The sequence below is a fragment of the Pagrus major genome, chromosome 12 (assembly GCF_040436345.1).
Source record: "Pagrus major chromosome 12, Pma_NU_1.0".
Taxonomy (NCBI): domain Eukaryota; kingdom Metazoa; phylum Chordata; class Actinopteri; order Spariformes; family Sparidae; genus Pagrus; species Pagrus major.
The window spans coordinates 2,163,952-2,187,059 of NC_133226.1; the positions used below are offsets into that span (position 1 = coordinate 2,163,952).

Here is a 23,108-nt window from a genome sequence, read left to right on the forward strand (position 1 = left end):
GGTGGGTTTTAGCCAACTCCTGGTTATTTGCTTCATAGCTGCAATTCTGTGTATTCTATACAGATACTGGTCTGGTTCCTACGTGATCTCTGGGGGTGACTTTCCAAGAATGATGTAAATCCTTGTATCATTAGTTCTTTTGATACTGAATTGGCAAACCAAAATTGGAAAATGAAAAAACGATTTGTTATTTCGTTTATGAATCTGATACCAAAAAAACAAACAAATAACAATTTGTTTTTTCATACTTAGATTGTATGCTCAGATCAAAAAAAGGGAAATGAAAAAACGGACCATAGGCCCTTGATTTTGATATTTAGTTTGTCCAATTTGTGTGACCCGGATGTTATTGACTTATTCATGTGTTGCACTTGATAAGTGTGCAGCAAATTCACCCACCAACAGTTCAGTGTGAAAGAAAGCCTGAATAACCAGAATCACGCAGCGATTGTAAGTCAACGCTGATATAATAAAGACTTATTTGAAACTGGCGAGACACATGCAGAGATTTCCACCACACTTCATCAGGAAAATTCTTATTGGAATTTTCCAGTCCACCTTAAAAAGTGGCATACCACCTATGGATGCTGTTGTTCAGTCATTTTCAAGCCAGTTCATGGACTGAAAAACGAACTAAGTATGGGGAAGATGAAATGACAATGAATTATACAATAACATGGTCTGTAATTGGTTTACAATCCTAAGTTTTGATCATTTTACCTCAAGCATTTTTTTCTTATTGTCCTTGCTCATAGTAAACTGATTTTCAGTTTATTTATATTCCTATTTGCTGTGGTTCTGCCTGCTATTAAAGTCTCAAGAAACCAACTTTTTTCCCCCCAAAATCGAATATTAAAAGAACAAATGATACATGGATGGATTTCCAAGCACATATTTGAATTCCTGATTTCTGTTTATAAGCACATCAAAGAAAATCAGATAACAAGTATTTTTTTATTATTAAAACTTCTAAATGATAGTAGGGAAACAGATCATTTCCTGATTTTGGTTCTCTCATTTCAAAACACTGTTCACACTGTATATATCTTAGCCTGATCATATCACTGTTCACACTGTATAATAAACAGGCCTTGCATGTTGTAATAAAACCAATATATCTGAATTAAACTAATTGCCCTGCCTTTGTCTTTTTAGGACCAGAATTCCAATCCAGCCACTCCCAATGATGAATTACCACCCTGCCCTTTATTCTCATCTGCAGCTGGTCTCATCAACAAGCGGGGGGTTGTTGATGAGACCAGCTGCAGATGAGAATAAAGGGCAGGGTCAGCTGATGTAATGTACAGGAGTACGTCCACTGGGGGGAGTAAACATCTGTCTGTACATTACATCAGCTGACGTCTCTGACCATCATCCCATGACACATATTCTATAAACTGAACTGTCATGTTTCATCACATAAACTGGCAAGTCCAACCTGTAAGTTAAACTGTAAACTGCAAGTCAAACCAGCAAAGTTCTCAAAGCAGAACAAGCTTTTCAGTCTGAAAATTTCATTTTCAGAACTATAGAACAAATATGAAAACAAATTAGTGTAAAATACACATTCCTTTATAAAAGAACAAATTTTAGTGCTTTTTTCAATCATAACCAACCTGTATATGTAAACCTGTACACATTTTATGCTTGTGTTTTAGAAGCTTTATCAAACTTATCTTTATGTAAGCCTTGACACATTTTAGTGCTTACATTTTTTAAAGCATGACAAACTTGTTTTTTGAAACATTTCAGAGTTTACCAGCTTGCTTTACACAAACCTGAGAACAATTCAGTGCTTTGAGGTAACTTGTATTATCTAAACCTGAACACATTTCAGTGTCTCTTCATATATTCATGTTGTTCTTCAGGAACAGCGACTGATCAGTATGCTCAGAGGTGAGTGCATTTTTCTGAGAGTGCACTCGTTATCAATAAAATGGGCAGTGATTGTCACGTTGGAATTTGTGGCCCGTCGCAGGTCCAGTCCATCCATCGCAGGTGAGCACAATTCTCTCTGCAGACTGGAGTGCATCCTCCACCTTTCCTCTCGCCTCATCATTAAGAGCTGGAATAGTTTTTTCACTGAAATATTTTCTGCTCGGTATTTCATACCTCGGTTCCAGTGTTTGTAGCATTTGGCAAAAACCTTATTTTCAGCCATGCTGTACGGGCGGAGGCCCTTGCAAATAAACCGACCAATGAACTTCGTAAGCCCTCGGGGACAAGAAAGGAAGCTTAGCTTTAAACATTGCATTCACTGCTGCCGGTTGACTTAAAACGTTAGCATTAGCCGTTTTCACAACGAGGATATCATGGTGGTGTTGTTGCAAGTGGCTTTGCATTTTCATGGTGTTGCCCGTATACTTTACTTTTACCAGACAGTTCTTGCATATCGCGTAGTCTTTATCACGATCTTGTTTGTCCTATCAAACGTGGCTGGGGCATCGCTTACGTTACTTTCTTCACATTAATGTCCGCCATTACCTTACTGTAAACTTCCTCTTCTTCAGCTAATTAACTTCCGTTCAAGATTCCCTCATTTATCTGATAAGCGCCACCACGAGGAGCCATGAAGTAGCGACGCTGGACAGTCGAATTAAGCGTCTTTGAGTATTCAGAAAAGCGCTATATGTCCAATGTATTATTATTATTATTATTATTATTATTATTATTATTATTATTATTATTATTATTGTTGTTGTTGTTGTTGTTAAAACATATATTTTTTGAAAGTTTTTTAAAATTAATTTATATTTGTGCTTTGTTTCAACTCATTACCAACCCATTCCACAAGTCCACCGATGCACTGAAATACACACACTTGTGTACAAACTGTAAATCAAAATTTCCTCTTAAATTATAACCCCCCTCCCTGTCACAAAAAAGGTTTTTGAATGTTGCCCGGAAGTAAATTATTTATTGCTTTAAACATGATTATTGCAGTTTTAAATTTGACCAGATCTATAAATTACAGTGCATGTGACTTTAAAAACAGTTTGTTCGTGTGTTCCCTATACCCCACATTATGTATTATCCTGATTGCTCTCTTTTGCAGTATGCATAATGGTTGTCCCCCAGCTTCCACACAGTAACTTAGATATGGTAATACAAGTGAAGAATACAGAATGCGTATGTATAGAAACAAATAAAATATATAAGATAAATGACAAAAAGGGTTTGAACCAAACATTGAGAAGGGAGAAATACTGCCCCCATTCGTCTGAAGTAGGTGGCTGGAAATTACAAATAGGTCCTATATTTATGTGAATTATTAATTAATTAATTAATTATTTGGATAAGCCAGTATTTGCATTTTCTTTTATCTTTCACCCTCCAAGTCATTTTAAAAAATGAGTTACCATAATGAAAAACAAATCTTCAGTTTTAATATTCTATAAACATGTTTAAAAACATGTAGGCTACTTAATAAATGACACATAAATACAAAAGGAAAATGAGAACAAATATTTCACATGTCAATACATTTTTATCTGAGGATGGTTGTCAGAAGTGCACAGGGCGTATTTGATAGCCCAAATCTTTTGAACAGAATACGGTTAAAAAGATTTGTCACTCCTATCCTACCTGACAAGCTAGGCTTCCATTACACCTGAATATTAAGGATAAGGTTTTTGAGGGATTCAAATGAAAGTTTAAAAAAAAAAGTGTGATGACCATCCCCCCTCTCTAACATCGACATACAGTCGCAGTACCAGGACATGGTTTAAAAGTGAGGAACAATATAAATCATTTGGATTGCAGCAGAGGGAGTAGAGGAAATGGATTGAAGTATGGCTTTAATTGAGTTTGCTCATTAATAATATAGGCACATTACTTTTAGATTTAAGATTTTTCACAGTGATTAAGTTGTGATAAATCTAGAATGGATATCTAAAAGTGGGCTATCTTTCAGGACAAATTAATGTTCCTGTGCAACAATGGCAACCAGATCAACAATGGACAGACTTTCTTTAACTAACTAACTTTATGTAATATAGGACTGTTAAACTAGGTCATGATTGTGGCTTTAAAATCTTGTGACACATAATGTGAAATAAAATAGGTAAATGAAATCTTGTTTCTTCCAAAGTTGTTTTTTTTCCAAAGTCCAAAACACTGTGCCAGCTTGTGGCTGCAGATGGCATCGGTGCCAGTACTTGCCAGTGTCACTAGGAGGATCTTGCTGCCGCTGCAACCCAACCGGTAACCCACCTTCATGCAATGTCTGCTCCAAGGATTCTGCCTGTTTTTCTGTCAGTTTTTTTCTCGACACTTTAGCCAAGTGCTTGCTCATGGGGGAATGTTAGGTTTCTGTATATGAAAGATTGTGGTCTGGACCTGCTCTATAGGAAAGTGTCCTATAATAACTTTTGTTGTGATTTGGCAATATATAAAATAAAATTGATGTCAGAAGTAGAGCTAGTTTTATCATGCATGTTTATTCATGTAATCACAATAAATGTAGCTTAATATTTTGTCTGGTAAAGCTCCACCCATTAATTCAACACAGGGATCAAGAAGCAATTGACATTCTATAAAGGATATAACAATAAGTGGATCTGACAGACACATATGCCAGTTTCATTGTAGGCTATATAAAAACAGTTTACATTCAGCTTTAATGTGCAGTGCTTAAGCCAGTATAAACATTTATTATGTCTGGAACATTTCGTTGTGAAATCATGAAAATCCAAGTAACGTTACTGCGTGCTAGTGAACTGACGCACCTCAATGCCCCACACGCAATCTGAACTACGACAAACGCTTTATATCAGATTTGGGCTCTCTGCTGAAGCCTAGAGTCATTGGCTAGAGTTAGAAAATGCTGCATTCCTATTGGCTGCAGTGCCTGTCATTTAATCTGCCACTGCCAATACACTTAACCGCTGACCTACTAACACAGATCCATGAGTCAGTAGCCACCTTGAAAGGGAAAAGCCATGGGAGGAAAGACTAGTACTTCGCAACATGTAGGATTCTATGAAGATTCTGATAAACGTTAGCTTTGGAAGCCTGTGCTTGATACGCGGCGGAAAACCAGCCAATACCACCCAACCAGGTGGCAGAAAAGGTACAGTTTTGATTCGAGGTTGAGAGAAAGCCAACCTTAGTCAAACTCCTTGTGTCAAAGATTTCTGCCTGGCGGTGTTGTGTTTACGCTTTGTAAAGACAGCCCCGGAATCACAGCGGCGCGTTGCTAGCTTGTACTTCTGTCATGTGGCTAACATTAACCTCTGTGCGTAAAACTCGTTTTAAACTTAGAATAGTTACCCAAACTGAAGTTGGAGCTTTTTGCGTGGTTGGCTGTTATAAAATAGACTGTAACGTTACTGTTTTAGTAGCTCGCTCGTACATAGCTGATATAATCAGCATAGTGTCCTGTAAGACATTGATTTTTTTTCAGGTACGTAGGCCTACCAGTAGCAGGAGTTTGCGGATTGCGACACAGTATTGTATCCTAGAATTTGATGAGGCTGGGCTATCGACGCCTTATGGCTGCTTTCGATGTGTGACTGTATGGGGGCTAACGTTACTGATCCAAGTAACGTTAATAAAGCAACGTTTTCTATCCTTTATATTATGTAGTTGTCTTCACATTTTAACGGCTTACTTTTAGGGCGTAGTTAGACCCCACGTTTCAGCCGCCAGTGTCATGAGTAAGCAAGGCAATGATGTCATGTAACAGTGAATGCCCTTATTGTAGTCGTAGCCGTACACATGAAGCTTTAATGATCTAACATATTTATTATTTATTGATTATCTATACAAACAGAATAAGAGACAAAATAACACGGAGCCATATTGTTGCTATCACACTGGCAATTATTGCATAATATCTGCAGCCATGGTGGTGGGGGGTGGGGGGGTATTGTGTAATACGGACACAATGAAGGAAGGAATCTGGGGCAAAAGGACGTTGACGGGTCGCTGCGGTCCGGGCCAATATCCCGGCCGGTCGAGGCTGAACCGATGGTGAACTTCCGCACCCCCTGTCTCACATCTAGCTGAGACACCCATTTTTATCACATGTGATCCGAATTTAGTCTTGATGTCATGCCTACTTAGAGAAACAATAGGAAGTGACCATCTCCGCAAAATCGCAACATCTGTAATATCTTTATTCAATGACCTCAGAGGAAGAGAAAAATACATTTTTCGAGTAGATTACTCGTCTCGTGATGGCAATTATGTGATGTTATTTAGAGCAAAAAACTTCTCTTTGTCACTTTCCATGATGCATGGTGGGTCAGGATCTCAATCACAACACATTATAACAGCATCCATTTGATTATAAACAGTCAGCGGATACATGTTTGACAGGTGGAAACAAACTGGACTTTGGGGGTCAAACATGCTTGGACATGGTAGGATTGCCTAGAGTGAGTGCGCCCTTATAAATGTGCTTACACAGAACCTCAGTGAGGGACAGTGAATTTATTTTTTCTATCCATTTTAAGGTAGTTTAGGGATTTTGTTTTATATGCACATTTCTGATCATGTTTTAAATAGCACCTCAAGACAGTACTAAACAGTCTGTCTCGCGTTGTGAAACTGTGGCGTTGATCAAAAGCGGGAATATTAAACGGCATGACTAGACCAAACGCGGATCCTTTGAGGAAATATATCCACAGAAGTCTGAGGTATTTTATTGAGAAGAAATTTGGTCATGTTTTCTTTAATTTGCAATGTAAGGCTCAAGTTTGTTGTGCTTGCTATAGGCCAGGACTAATTTTATTTATTCAGCTATTTGATTTCCATACACGTGCCATAATTTGTTGAATGTTAGAAATATCCTACTTCGAAAATTGAAAATAAATATATAAATGTATATAAATAGTTTAATGTCCGCCCACAATTCAAAGCATGGGAGCAACAAAGCAACCTAACTTTATTGTCCAGCTGAGGCCGGACAATCAACATACGCTGCAGACTCTCAATTATGCCCCGTCTCTGCATCGATGCAGAATCTTCCACATCCGCATGGCGATGCATCTTATAATCAAGAAATTTCCACACCCCTAACTATTGGTCTGTGTCACACTCATGTTGCTCCCTTGGACAGTACAAACCAGGAACAACAATCCTAATTTTACATTTTCTATTTTATAGCACTGGCTTATTGAGCAGGAAAACTTACCACTTTAATATGCAGTCAAGTCCAGGATTTTGAAAGGACAGTTTTCAAGTTCAATTTTATATATGAAAAATGTTAATTTAAAGGCTCACCTTTGTTCTGTGTGGACTCTATTCATTTTGGCCTACAAAATTATTTTATAATGAAATTAAAGTCAGCAAGACTGACTGGCATGTGATATGGAATGTTTTTGGAAGTGTGTCTCATTAAAAAAATACAAGAAGTGTATGATTCAACTTTTTCATGATCTAGTGATAAAACAAGCAGACGAATGGGAATGCACGGAATGTTTATAATCGGCTATTGATCGGTAACAGTGAAATTATAGCCAGTAAATAGAGCCGATAATTAAAAGCCAAATTACTTATATTGACTTAAAGTGGTAATCTCGAAGATTTCGTTTTGTTCTCTTTGGCGACACCGATGGCGTTAAGCTGCAATTGCAGGTGAAAATTGTATTTACCAGCAACCTTATTGTATGGCTTTAATTAAGCCATACAATATTTGCTAAACTACACAACCAGCTAGTCAACTAGTCTGATAGGGTCTAACTTTACCTTGCTATTTTCTGAGGTAATTTGATCATAGCTAGCTCGCTAACAGAGAAAATAAATTAGCCCTGAAACGGTCCCATTCGTTGTTTGCAAACCTATGACTTCCACAAAGTTTCATGTAAATTGGGCCAAATCCATAATCCTGCTGACAAACAAAGGGCACTGAAAATATAACCTCCTTGGCGGAGGTAACAAACTCAGTCTGTGTGGTGACTGACATTACCGCAAAACAAGGTCCAACATTTAGGTAGAGTAGATTTTATTAAAAAAACGAAAAGGGACTTTATAATGTCAGAACATTATAAAGTCCCTTTTCTTTTTTTAGTGCTCTCCACCTTGGCAAGGCAACGCCGATACAAACTCTGGTTCTTCCTCACTGACGGTCGCTTTCCTTTTTAGACCGTTTGCCTTTTTCTGAACGTCTAATTGCTTTCTTCGGAGCTGCACCTTTTTTTTTAAAGTTTCATCGTCAGTTGTAATCGGTCTTGTCTCTGTTTGTTTGGCCATGACTCTGGCCGACCAACCACTGCTCACTGCTGGGTGAACGTGTCACTAACTGAGCGCCACTTGTGATTTTTTTCCGGGAAAGTTGCCACCAACACCCGGTGTGTATCTTACAGCAAATGCAAGGGTTTTCATCAGAGGGCCAATTAATCCCAGGCCCATTAATCCCATGAATCCTGAAGATGTCCTAAAATAAATACAATGATGCTATCATCCTATCATGTACTAAACAAGCATGATCAGACCACAGAGGTACTCAATATAGATCTACAACATGCAACATTTAATGTAGAACCACAAATCATCATCATCATCGTTGTTGTTGTTGTTGTTGTTAGTATTAGTATTATTATTAGTATTATTTAATTTTTTTGTTATATTTACATGAATGAATGTGAAAAAGAAATGTGACTTTAGGGCCATTTCTGCAATCCTGCAGAATTTTTCAATAAGATCATTGCATTATTTGGATTTATACATAACCTTTTTTAAATAGGCTTACAGACTCTAAAGAACACAGCATAGCCCACTAGCTTCTGCACCGTAGTACTTGCTGGTTGCTAGGCTTATGATGACAGGTGAATCGGAATGTCAGGTCGGGGTTTTGGAATGGAAAGTTTGGAAAGTCTACCTGTATTCCAGGACACATTTCATGAGGCACTGAAAAGAAACCTTGTAATCAATATGCATTAACTAGTAGGCTGATACCAATGTGTCTGTCAGTGTGGGGTTATTTGTAAGCTCAAGCAAATTTTAACCAAACACAGCTGCCATAGCCTATAATTAATTAAACATCAATCTTACTCTTGCGTGCTCCTCCAAATCAACACCGCTTGCCACTTGAGGATCATGATGGCCAAACAGTTGATTGATTTTATTTTTTTTTGTATTTGGAAGCCTGAGCCTCTAATGCCCACTTCCTTTTCTCTCTAAGCTTTTCAGTTCCTCCTTTTACTTTTTGAGTGTCTTGCAGTCTTAGTTTAGTTAATTTTTTCGATCATTTTCCAGTTTATAAAACGCAAATACACTGGTAGATGGACAATAAATTAACTTAATGCTTTCTAGCTTCAGAAAGCAAATCAAACAAACAGAAAACAAATAAACAAAACAGGACTGAAAAGGTGTAGGCTGAAGTCTCAGCTTATCACACCTACCCTTTTAACATTAATTATATTTTGTCAGCTGCCTTTAGATTATACAGAGCAATAAAATAAAGTAATAGCAACTAAGAATATACACTTTTTAAATACAAAACCCCCAAACTCATTATATACACACTCCGGTGTTCATACTTCTGTTTTATATTTGTTAATCGTCTTGTGTTTTAATATTTTTTTTAATTTACAATCTTTCATTTCCGTTTCCAAATCATTCCAAAAAAATTACTCCATATTGAGACACATCTTTGTTTTACATTAGTTCTAGTCTAATTTTTTTCTGGTTTTCTAGGTTTTTTGCCAGAACAAAACAGATTTGTGTCATCAGCAAACAAAACAAAATTTAACAATTTGGACACACAAATGTCATTAATGTATAATATTAACAATTCTGGACCCATCACTGACCCCTGTGGGACCCCACATGTAACCCTCAACAAGTCAGACTTGTTATGCTTTGATTGCACATATTGATATCTGTTTTCAAGGTAATTACTGGGCCATTTGTGTGCTACCCATCTAATCCCAAATCTTTCCAGTTTACTCATCAATAGTCGATGGTCAATGCTTTTTTTTAGATCTATGAAAACTCCTACTGTATGTTCTTTACTGTTTGTTTGCTGTGGATACTTGTTCTATTAGTTCCATCACTGCCATTGTTGTGGATCGGTTTGATCTGAAGCCATATTGATGTTAAGTAAGTTGTGTTTTTCTATGAAGTGATTGACAAAACATTTTTGGACAAAACTATTTTTGAGAACTGTGGAAGGAGAGAAATTGATCTATAATTGGAAAAAGAGTGCTTATCATCATTTTTTTTTTGTAGAAAAAGACCTTCGCTATTTTCATCTGGTTAGGAAATATGCCTGTTTGTAGTGACTGGTTGAAGATATGGGTCAGTGGTTTTGCTATGCTTTGTATAATATTTTAACTAGTGATTTGTCTATCATTACAGTCAGTGGATTTCTTGTTTATGAACGTATTAACCACATCAATTAGCTCCATTTCATCAATTCAGTTTTCATTTACATCCTTTGTTATTATTGGGTCCACAATTTATTTTGCTGAAGCAGTCCACTTGCTACTCTATTTCCATTTTCATTGGTAAAAATGTTTTCTATTAATCTTGCACTTCACTTGTTATTCGAGTTGGTCTTAAAATTGTAGGATATAGACTTATACTATACATTGCATCAATAAAACCTCTATTCCTTTTCTGTTCTTATGATTTTTTTAACAAGTCTATGTTGAAGTCCCCACATACGAAGATCATCTTTTTATCATTCCTCTTATTGTACAACCGTTTTGTCCCTGAATGTGTCAAGTGCATAAGACACAGCCCAATAAAAGCAATTTGGCTTCATATTATCTGCTATTTATCGGCTAGAATTTCACCAACACCGATAATTAACTGATAACATCATTTTTTAATATTGGGACCATAATATATTAGACCCAGTCCAATATACGTATTGTATCCGTAGGTGTTAAAGTAAGTTTGCAATCTGCCAATAAAGAGAGAGAAGTAGAAGAAATGCAGCATGCTGTTGTCGTGCTCATGATGTCAGATTGCTGTGGGGCTGCACAATATATTGTTTCAGCATTGACATTAGAGTGTGCATGCACAATAGTCACATCACAGGGTGTGCAATGTCAAGTAGGGCAAATTAACTCTCTCTTGCACAGCATTCAAGCTGAATGCTAAGAGCGCAGCAATGTTGCCTCTCTTCCTGCCACTTTGTGTTTTTAACCATTGTAACTTCCACCTACTGTGACATTGCATGCATAGCCTCTATTCAACTATTTAAGTTATCTGATGAAAATTCTTGTATTTTTTTCAAATTGCAATACGTATCGCAAAAAAATCAAAATATCACAGTGTCAGTTTTTTCCAATATCGTTCAGCCCTTGATTGCTGGGTACCTGGCTAAAGCCACAGAGTGTAGACTGGGGTGTCAAACATGTTGCTTTGGATGTTTTTTATAAGTTTCAGAGGAAGAGAGCACAACTGTTGATGAAGGTTCTCAGTCATCTAGGTCATGGTAATTCGAAGTGCTATATCTTAGGCAACTGGACTTTGGAAATGAAAATATTTAGATCGCCGGCTGAGCTGGCTAACTTCCAGTTTAGCGTCTGGCTTAACTTGAATGGAGAATAAATAATTTAATCATGCAGCTCTTCCAGACTTTTTCAAATGTTATTGGACCGAATGGCTCAAATTATGATAGTGAAACAAGTCATTTCACAGTGGTTGTGACGCTCAAAAGAATTTATCCACCGTTTTACAGACGCTTCATTCACACTGAATCTCTTCTGTTCGAACTGTTTCCACAGACGGGCTGCCTTGCCTGCCTTGAGCTAGCTCGAGGCTAACACAGGGATTCCCATTAACGCGCTAACAGAGGTTATCATTGCTACTGCAGTAAAAGGCATATACAGTATTTAATATGCTTTGGAAACTGAATTATACCTGCTGACTTCACATAATAAACTCAATTTGCAGCTGTAGCAATGTAACACTCAAGAAGTCCAGCAAGCTTAAAACCCAAACTCAAAATTCCCAGTCAGTTTGAAATACAGCTACCACTAGTGGAGATGTTGTGGGCCAGGAGAGCACAATAAGTCTAAACAGCTAAATGTAGCAGATTACTTCATAAAGTATTTAATTTACCAGGTAAATATGCAATACAGCAAGATTCTACTGAAATAAAACTTAGGAAGTCTGACTGACATTGTTACTGAAAATATGACTCATGGTGTAGTGTCCTTAGAAGTGAATGATTTACAGTAACTGGATAGAACTGAAATGACTTTTTTTTGTTATTATAGAGAGAGTAAAGTACTGAAAAAAACGGTACCGTTGGGTACCAGTGTCGAATTCCAGGTACCAGTATCAGAACCAGTATCGATTCAAATGTGAACGCTACCATGAGCTATAAAGTGCTTTATATACAAGGACATGGTCTGGTAACGGTAACCTGTGGCGCTGCATACAGGATTGCACGCTGCTTGTGGGTGTATTTTGTTTTTTCCCCCATCCCCCTCTCCCCCTCTCTCTAAAATAAAGGATTGGTAGGATACAGCCATTTTATATATCAGACATAGGCTATATAAAGCAGACCTACCTGCGTTGGACCTGTTCATGTGAGTCAGCTGTCACTGTCACTCTGTTTGTCTGCTAGCAGAAAATCCAGTCTGCAGTTCAAACACTTAACCAAGAAAAACAGAGAATTGTAGTTACTATGAGCTTGGAAAGTATTTGTACACATCTAAACTTCTGTCCATTATCAGCATGCTCCCGCTATGTCATGCTGTCTCTCTCTCTCTCTCTCTCTCTCTCTCTCTCTCTCTCTCTCTCTCTCTCTCTCTCTCTCTCTCTCTCTCTCTCTCTCCCTCCCTCCCTCTCTTTCTTGCTCTCTCTCTGTCTCTCTCTGTCTCTGTCTCTGGGGAACAGTACGTTTAAATTAAATTATTAATTATTAAATTAATACTCAGCCAAACCTTCATATTTTAGAGTCAGCTCTGTAGTATGTAGTTTTAACTTTTACATCAATTAATAGATTTTAAAATGCCCCAATGATTTTTGTGGTTGATTTTAATTTATTGATTTATTTTATTGCTTGATTTATTTGAGGCCACTCTATTTTAACATTATTTCTTAAACAGTTGAGGTTATCACTAGTTCTTGTTACATGTGTTGTAATTTAAATGAAGAAAAACATTAATCTGCATTTTTATTCCTGTTAATAACCATTTACATAGTTTGTTAAGAAAGTAGGTTAAAATTAGGGCTGCAAGTTCAGCATTCCAATTGCAGAAGCTGCATTGTGTGACAAAACAGCATTATAATGAAGTACTGAAATAGTCCAGACATATTGTACAGCTGTAATTAATATATATTATTGGATTGACCTAAATTATGTGTTGGTACACTCAAAAGAAAAAGGCTAGAGCCCTCTGAATCCATATGAGGCATCAGTATCACCTCATAACATAACAAAGTCATCTGTAAGCTTTGTATGAAGTTGAAATTCATTCCTTATATACAACATGCAAATATTAATAAAGCAATAAAACTTAACCTCCTGAAAAAAGCTAGCTAATTGTTGAGTCTTATCATCAGGTCATCAAAAACTGATGCTTTGGATTGGTCCGACCCGAGCTGCCAACCCAAAGCATCAGTATTTGATGATCTGGGGATGAGACTCAACAAACAAAATCTTACTTTAACTAAAATTTAAAACTGGGTTTTTTACTTAACACTGACTTCTAAAACCCCATCTCATTGTCTGTTATTTCACAGGTCTCTTCAGCTTACGTGGATTAAACCAATGTGGAAGTTACTATTGCTGCATACAAGCATTATGGTGTACAGTTAAAAGACCTCTGAGGATATTCACAGTAGCCAACAGTAAAAATATGCAATCAATCAAGCAAGAAATGGACTCCACTGAGTCCTACAGTGGAGAGGATGCCCTGGTTCTGGCTGTGGCCTTGCAAGGGGCTAACAGAGATCTGATGAGCCACAAAATCTCTGCTATTGCATTCAAGTCCAAAACTACCTGTCGCAGGAAAAGGGAGTTTATTCCAGAGGAGAAAAAAGACACCCTTTACTGGGAGAGGCGTCGCAAAAACAACGAGGCGGCCAAACGCTCCAGAGAGAAGCGGCGTATAAATGATATGGTGCTTGAGAACAAACTGATGGCCCTCGGAGAGGAAAATGCCTCCCTCAAGGCTGAGCTGCTGTCGTTGAAGCTGAAGTTTGGCCTCATGAGCTCGGCAGCATATGCACAAGAAGTCCAGAAGTTATCCAGTTCCACCACTGTTGACCTTTATCAGGAGCTTGTTCCACCTATGCCCAGCCAAGGTTCCAGCAGGGATTTGGAGCCTCTTTACTTACCCAGCAGCTGCATTTCAGTCATTAAACGCTCACCTCACATGCCTGAGACATGTATTGCAACTCAGGATAGCTTCAGTATCTGCAGGACTGCAGAGGTCAAGCAAGAATCAGCAGAGAATACCAGCTATGCAGAAGAGAGAAGCAGTCCCTATGAACTATATAGAAACTACATGGCCAGTCCTTTGTCTGGAGTCTTCCATTCTGCTTCTTTCATACAGATCACCAGGTCCTCCAGTAACTCCCCCAGGAGCTCAGAAGATGGTGCTGTAAGCAAATCATCAGATGGTGAGGATGAGCAGCAAGTCCCCAAAGGGTTGATGCCGTCTGTAGCTGACCCAAGAAGTGTCATTGTCTCCACACACAAAGTGCCAGATGTCAGTTCTTCAGCTTTGCCCCATAAACTCCGGATCAAAGCCAGAACCATGCAAATCAAAGTAGAGGCCATCGACCCTGAATATGAGTCTTCTGGAAAGTCCTTCTCTCCAATCAGCGTTTCAGAAGGAGGATGCTACCACACCACTCAGGACTCTTCAGAGTACACCCAGTCCTCTCCATGCCCTTTGTCATTACAGGTCACCAACATGCAAGACTGGACCCACCAGTCTGAGAAGTGGCATAAATGCAGCACAGAGACACTGCAGAATGGCTGCAAGAGTAGCAGGCTTCCCCCGAACCCTGTCTCGAACAAAACCATTGTGGATGTAAAAGAACTCTCCTGTGCATATTCGGATGCTGAGGACTTGTATTTTAAGCAGGACCTTGGTGACCTCTCTGCAAAAGTTGCCTCTCTAAAAACACTGATCTAATCAGCAAGCGTCTGTGATAGAGTCAACTAAAAGCACCACTGATCATCATGAGTCATTATCAAAAGGATGTTCCTCTAAATGACCTTTGTATCTTTTGCATTTCCACTGTATTTGCTGTTGCACTGTGTGGTTAATATTATGGTTAAAAATGGTTCAATTATCGTACATATTCAAATACCGGATGCTCCAATAGTAGCTGATGGGGCACGAACAAAGGCTGTATGCTAATGTTGAATGATTAAAAGTAATGAGGAGGGGTAGAATTGTCTGTACTGTAAATGGTCACACGGTAAATTAGTAAATTCAATGTAATGTACAACAAAGAGGGAAGCCCTGCCACTTTCGCTGTGCCCCATGGGACTTCTTTGGAAAAAATGTGTACAGTAGTCAATGAGGAGAGACAAATAAATGTGTGATCCCATTTGAATCGGGCCCTGAATAACTCCTATTATGTCCGTCAATTCAAAAGATAATTTTGCAAGTCAAAAAAAGTCACCAACACCGACATGGTGTTTAAAAAAAGGGAAAATTACAATAAATCTGGCTATATTGACAACTGTAATACAATGATGTGTAGTCTTTCTAGTAACTATTTTTTTAAAAATGTTAAATGTGTCTCTTGCCATTCACCATTGTACATATTTTTCTGAAATAAGGTCCCATGGTGGTCCACCAGAAGGTGCTTGACTTCACCTCTCTATGCCCCAGCACTAGTTCCATCAGTACAACAATGGTTACTACTGTGCACCTCAGTTTTTTTATCTGCACATAAGTTTTTTGAGTACAAATACTGTTTTCATTCACTCATTAATTTCATTTGACATAAATTGACAGTAGCTTGATCAGGGATTGGAAAACTGGCAAAGTGAAAATGACTGGAATTAATTGGTTATTGAAACAGTATTTCTGTTAGAAATTAGTAGTTTGTATGATGTGACCGTGACTCTCTAATGCCGTGTGCAGACCAAACGCGATGCAAAGTATTTGCACGTCTAGATTACATACAAAGTCAATGATAAGACGCGAATAGACACAAATTTGAGTCTAATTGTGATGTGAGGACGTGAAAAAATCGTGTCAATCACGCATTTGCGTGAATTGAAAATATTGAACTCCTTTTGTGACGCTGTGTCACAAAAGCCTATTGGTGTTGACATTCACACTGACGTCATGACATTAACGTCCCTGATGTCCAGACATTGAACATGAACAACAATGGAGGAGAGGATAATTATCACTAATCGTGGCCTTTTGTGGACGTCCATAGCTGTACAATTAACACATCTATTCGTAGGGTAGTGAGCTAGAAAGTCAGACTACCTGATAAGTTTTGGAAATATGTCTCGGCACAGCATAGCTGTGATCGACAAGCATTTTAAAAATTGTTTGCTTGTCGTCTGGCTGAGAGACCTGACAAAGCATGAGTTCAGGCTTTTTACAAGGAGGCATTATGATGTTATTTCGGCATCCTTTTGATCCATTTATTGCAGTCAGATCACAGCAAAATTGCTTTGTTTTGGGTTTTGTGGTAAACTACGCTGGAAGCTGCAGTCATCCACCCAGACAGTGAAATTCACTGAGCTGGGGGCTGTGTGTTTGTGGGTAGTTTTATTCGCATTACTAGCACGAGTAGATGTGAATAATAATGTATAACTCCGTGATCAATTTCACGAAAGTAACGTGATGTGAATATTTTGTTCACATTTGGTCTGTTAAGTTTTGGTAAGTTAATGCTGAACATTATACTTAATGTATTAAGTTTAATGTTAATTATAATGTTCCTCCAAAAGGCAAACATACATTAAGTAAATGAAAAGAGGGATATTTTTTCTATGTATTGTGTTGCAGAGATGTCTACTAAGGCTAGCATGCTAACCAGCTAGCCTCCTGTCTCGTAATACCACTCTGTATAGCAAGAAGCGAGTCTGTTAGCCCCCGTAGTTTCGGCTGGGAGATGTAAAAGCAGCGCGTTTGCTCCTTACTTTGCTCTAAACAAACTATTCTAACAAAATGAAACGAAAGGGGATATTTTTTACACCTAACCAAACAGAAAATTAGAACAATACATGTGAATTCAGGTTTTCCCTCTTTTACCAAATCACGACAAGCTTCATTGCCTCATGACTTCATGGTAAATCACACTTCATTGAAACTCTCCGACATTAGCAAAATAAAACTCACCAAAACAGTCTTGGTTTTTGTCTTTTCACAATCACCTCTGGGTTTTGCAAATCTGGTTATCATCTCACGCTGACCGAGCAGCTGAGCAGCAGAATTCATGCAAGTGTTTTGGAGGACAGATAATTGTCTGTTTGTACTTTGGAGGAGACCTCTGACAAGCTTCACCAGTGTACCACAGCAACCCATATCAATACCCAAATCTGTTATGATCAGCTGCAAATAAAAGTGTGGAAACTATCTTAAAGAACTGATTTAAGAAATGAATCTGATTTGTCTGCTAACTGAACAAAGTCCAACAGTGGTTAAAGATGCCCGTACTTCTACTTAAGAGGAATGTTACTTTTCTAGAACTTTTTTTTTTTCCTGATAATTTCCAAGACTTTTCCAAGCAGGAAACAACCATGTACCTTGGTACTAATTTTGGGAAAAAATGGATGTTTAATTGTCACACTTCCAACTACTTAAAGCTGACTGCTTACGTAACCTTGAGTCGCTGCACAGCAAGACAGCTGAACATGCCAAAACATGGAAATTGTCTAGGACAAACATATAATTGACATATGTATATGAAGATAAAAGTCTCCAAATTATTTTTCATGAATAATGAACTATTTACTTGAGTTAAAATTAAGTTTTTTATTTGTTTTAGGACATTCTTATTTTCCTTTTAATTATGGACCCACAAATACAGCATTTATCGTATCTCTTATCCTGGGTGACTATGTTATTGACCATCATGTCAGTAATCAATACTGAACTCTTGTACATCAATACAATTGAAATCAATGACTTTGTCATTCCAGCAGTGAGCTGAAACAACTTCATAGACATCATGTGTCATCATCTTTGCTGTAGTCAAAAAGGAGAAAGTCAAATATTTTGCCGTAACCACAGTTTGCCATATTTCCATTGCTTGGCTGTGTATTGCTATGTGTTTTTATTTATTTTTATTTGTTTTTTGTTAATTGTTTAAACCTTCCAGGTCACTGGTTAAACCAAGACTGTGTGTGACACTGGATGGACAATTATGACTACCTTCTGATGGAACGGACAGTGTAAACTGGATTTTTTATAAAGCTAATGCATATATTCTTACACATTCATTCATGTTCACCATTTGTAGAAAAATAACAGTGTATCATTAAGAAAGTCTCCAGAGATCATTATATTGTTGAAGGTATTCAAATTGCTGTGTCTCATAGAGGCTTATTTTTCTTTTGGCCATTTGGGGTGATTGCATCACGTGTTGTGATCTTCTCTGTAGTCAGTATAACATTTCTTAGTTCAGTCAACCCTAGCTAATATGATGCCAAATAATGACCTTCATTTCAAAAGAATGATGTGTCATTTTTCGTCATTGATTACCTTGATGAATATGATGATGATGATGATGATGATGATGATGATGATGATGATGATGATGGTGGTGGTGGTGATGGTGATAACTCCATATGCCCAGACCTGAGGTCCATCTACTGGTGTCTGAACACTTCTCAAAATGTATTGTAATGGTGAGTTTTTGTTTCTAATAAAAGTCTTGTCACGTAATCATGTTTGTTTTTTTCTATTTTTGTTATTTTTTTCTATTTCCCTTTTTTCCTTCCCCTTGTCTGAAAAGGTTCGAGTCCTGTTTAGATTTTCACTGGTTAGAGTCCAGTGGTGCCCGGTTGGAGTCTTGCACTTAAACAAGAGGTTCGAGTCCTGTTTTTCACTGGTAAGAGTCCACTACTTTGTTGTATGTTGTCGTCACTAGACTGTGTTAGTGTCTGAATGTACGTGTGTGTGTGTGTGTTGGAATTGGAAATTAGTGCAGAAATACATAAGGGTATCTTGGCTCTGACTACCAGTTTGCCATACAATTTTTGTTTTGTACGTATATGTACGTGAATGTTGTAAGCCATTGTGTTGCGGATGTACCAGAGTGGTTTAAATGGACACAGAAAAGATGAATGTTTTCCAGTAGAGGGTTCACTTGACAGGAGTGTGTTAGAGGGGCCACAGAAGGTTTTACAAGAAGAAGAAAAGAATAGAAATGATTTTAAATAAGAAGGTAAATTGGATACAATAATAGGCCTGGTTTGAGGAGTGTGAAAGACGAAACACAGCTTGTAAGTTAGCCAGTCTAAAGGACACCTTTTTGTAACACAGTGACAAAGGGACAATAATACTGTAATGATTGCAAACACTGATTAGAAAGTTGATCAAAAACACGAAACAAAAAAGTACCCACATAAGACACTGCATTTATCAACCCAACACAGCTAGAGTGATAATGATGACAATTTTTTTCCTCCCCCAGGTACTCTCAGCTAATGCAGATGATCAGCCAGTTCAAATAGTCTCACCCCTTGTGCAGGCGAGTGCATCACAAGGTGCTGTGTTCTTCTGTGCTGTGTTCTTCTGTCAAAGCTCTGCATTCACAGGTGATCGCAGCCCAGACTCCTCTTGCTGATGGTGACTGCCAAGACCTCCAGTCTGGTGAATTTGTCTACGTGAAGCAATACAAAAGAAAGAACGAACTTCAACCACGATGGACCGGCCCATTCCAAGTCCTGCTGACCACCAACACCGCTGTGAAGTGTGAAGGATGGCCCGCGTGGATCCATGCCTGCCACAGCAAAAGGTCCACGGCCCCACAAGATGCTGATATCAACCAGCATTCACCAGACCTGAGGCACAGAGAACACTGACAGGAGGATGGACCTGCCCTCCTTAAAATTCACTCTTTGACAGAGACAGGACACTGGCCCCATTGGATATTTCTTCAAACTATATCCACAAACACTTCTCTCAATTTGACAAGAATGGTAGCTGATCACAGCCCAAATTCTACCAGCTGTTATGTATGTGGATTCATTCCTTATAGCACTAATGAGGGCCATCCCCTAATGTCCTTGCCCATCTCTGACTGCGACACGTGCCACCTACTCCACATATACACATGTGCATCCTACACCCACAAACAATGCCCAGTCACACCTACAATGAGACCTTTACCCTGCAAAACAACCACAAAAAAATGTCAGGCATGCACTGATGCCCCCGCTGCCATCCATCTCAGAATAGTTCCACACCCATTAAAATGGTGTATCAGAGGAACTGGATATGGTCATAATCTGGGAATTTCAAATTGTGACTGTGTTTTCTCCAATACCTAGGAAGTCTTCCAGGTTTTGGACTTCAGACTATCATCTTAAGCCCACAGCTTGTGCTACATTGGACATTTACTTATATAGATTGGCCACTGCTGCTTCTTGGTCCAACCACTCATTTACCTGAGTAACCCTTTTGCAGTATCTTTGATGAATTGCGTGAAATGGATGTTCTGTAATTTGTCATGCTCCATCTGATTGTGGTCTTTAGTGTAGCTTGAGAAATTATTTTAATTAAAAGAAATGTATAATCACTTCATCATTGGTCTAGTCATGAGTGTGAGTATTGCTGACAATGACAACTAGAGCAGTCATATGTACGGTGGCCGTGAAAGTCAAAAACACACCAGCATTTTAGAAAACATAACATTCCAGAAAACATGACATTCCAGAAAAGACGACATTCCAGAAAAACACAACAACATTTCAGGAAACACATTTTCCAAAGCACAACAACATTTCATATATGCACAAAAACATTACAGAGACCACATTGACATTATAGAAAACACAGTATTTCACAAAACACCATAACAAAAAAACCAGACAAGACAACATTCACAACAACATTTCAAATTATGGAAAAGGTAGGACAACCTTGTTTGTGATTGGACAGAACGTAAGTCCCTGGCCACAGTTGGATTTATTTTCCTGTTTGTATTGTGTGCCTCAAGCATTATTATGGATCCCACTGCTTTTCTTGCAAGACGATTTTACTCCACGTCCTGGTAAACACTCACCTTTATTCAGCCTCTTTTCTGGTCTGCTGCTGCTCTTCTCGGGCTCACTCAACCTCCCAAGCTGTTCTTTGCTGTCACTGGTCTGCTCTGTGGACAACCACCTGTCAACTCTGCCTAACCTTCCCAGAGGTCAGTGTTTTTAGTGGCGTTTACCATCAACTGTACTAGCATCAGAGCTAGCTGTTTGTTATGCAAAAACAACGTAAAACGCCAGACACTGAAAACTGAACATACAGTTAGGAAATAGCACTCTAGCTGCTAATTCTTGTCTCATTTGTTGTGTGATCAACCAGTAAATTCAATGGGGCCCACTGACCTCCCTCTGGGTGTCCAGTGTGGACACAGGAGGACAGGCACTCTGCCGTGTGCACAGGCCTAACTGATCTTCCTCCCTTCCTGTTGTAGTCCAGCGGACTACAGAATCCTATTTCAGAACGTGGGTTTAATGAAAATTCTGATTCTGTTAGGCCTGAAACTCTGGGTCTGTTGTAAGAAGAGAGATAACTTAAACTCCGGCTCAGTTACTGTTCTTACATACTCTGTAAACCTAACCTGTCACTGGCAGGTTTTCTTCAACAAACTGAGATTCTCTGTGATGCCTACCTCTGGTGTCCCTGTCTGACACACCATTAAATGTCTTCATTTATACAGTTAATTTTGTAGCACATCCTGGAACACATTAATTTGCAGAGGTTTACGAAAATCCTTCTTAGATACTATTTCATTATCCAGGGACTATCTCTAAAATGAGTGCTTTAATTATCAATCTCTCATCAATGTAAGGACAAAGACAGTGATCTGTGGACATTGTGGATTCATTCATTTCATATTGAATATACAGTCAACAACTCATCCTCAGCTCAGAATTATATCCATTGTCCCTTATAGCAAACTGAACATCAAGGGAGCTGTCGGGGTTGTTAACCAGTTCCCCTGCACTGTAACATTGGCCTAGTTACATTACTCTAGTAATTACTGTTTGAATAAAAACTAATCTGTATTAAGCTTTAGAAATGTAAGACGCTGATCAGTGAAAAATAATTTGTCATTTCGCAATTGGTCTCCCTAATGTAACATTCCTATTATAGTCATCATATCATGTTAGAGTGGGATGATTGTGGTGCAACTAAAGATTCTAATTAGGCTATTTGAAAATTTTAGTTTTTGAATACAGCCTACATATACGTAGGCCTAGCTATAATGTGTTTTGACAGCATTTCATTGACTACATTTAAATGTACACATGTTGAAATAGAGTCATTAAATGCTGATGAGCAAGATTTTAAAATTTAAAATAAAAATTGCGGTTTGAACACGTTTTCAACTGCAAATAACCAAACTTATTAGTACTGGGCCAGACTATGACTTTACAATCATCTATATGTCCATGAGTCAAATATGTCTTATCAGTCTAATCCATATTTTCATTTTAAGTTGCTTCCACCTGCAGTTTGTTGCTGTTAGGTTACAAGTGGTCAAAATCAAAAGAAACATACTGTAGGATTTCAACACCTTAAGCCATTAACAAAATTAAGTCTGGTAAATGATGAATGTGGATTATGCTAAATAACATATGTGTCAAGTATTTACCTTTTGACTTCTTTCTCCATTCCTGTTTTATAGGTAAGTACCATACAATTGAGGGTTTGCTCTTTATTTATCCATTGCCATGGTGAATCATAGTACCGGAGCTCCATTGTTGAGCTTTTTTCTTTCTCCGCCCATGGACTGAATTCAGGCTTAACAGACCCAGACTTGATTGAACTAATTCTGATTAGCTGCTCTGGAACCAAAAACTCAGCTTCCCATCTTAGGTTTAGTCAACTCCAGCTCAGGTTTTGGTTCAGAGTGTGTTAAACCTGCTTTTTGAAACTGCTTTTCTGAAACAGGCATCTTCTACTCCATAGGTAAATGTACTTATTCCATTTTTCAACGAGAGTAGATGATCAGACTTTTTTCGTGGCCCTTATAGTCCACTA

The 23,108-nt window shown here is 38.2% G+C and overlaps 1 protein-coding gene across 2 annotated transcripts; it reads left to right on the forward strand.

The window, feature by feature from the left end:
• Positions 1-4,941: 4,941 nt before the first annotated feature.
• nfil3 (nuclear factor, interleukin 3 regulated) lies at positions 4,942-20,651 on the forward strand. Of its 2 annotated transcripts, none has more exons than XM_073477771.1 (2): positions 4,942-5,071; positions 13,654-18,785. In XM_073477771.1, exons 1-2 carry the CDS (start codon positions 4,981-4,983, stop codon positions 15,054-15,056), a joined length of 1,494 nt encoding a protein of 497 aa, XP_073333872.1. In that variant the 5' UTR covers positions 4,942-4,980; the 3' UTR covers positions 15,057-18,785. The 2 variants fall into 2 exon arrangements, 1 of the variants encoding a protein (XP_073333872.1); XR_012179893.1 differs by lacking the exon at positions 13,654-18,785 and adding an exon at positions 18,856-20,651 and having other exon boundaries at positions 4,987-5,071.
• Positions 20,652-23,108: the final 2,457 nt, after the last annotated feature.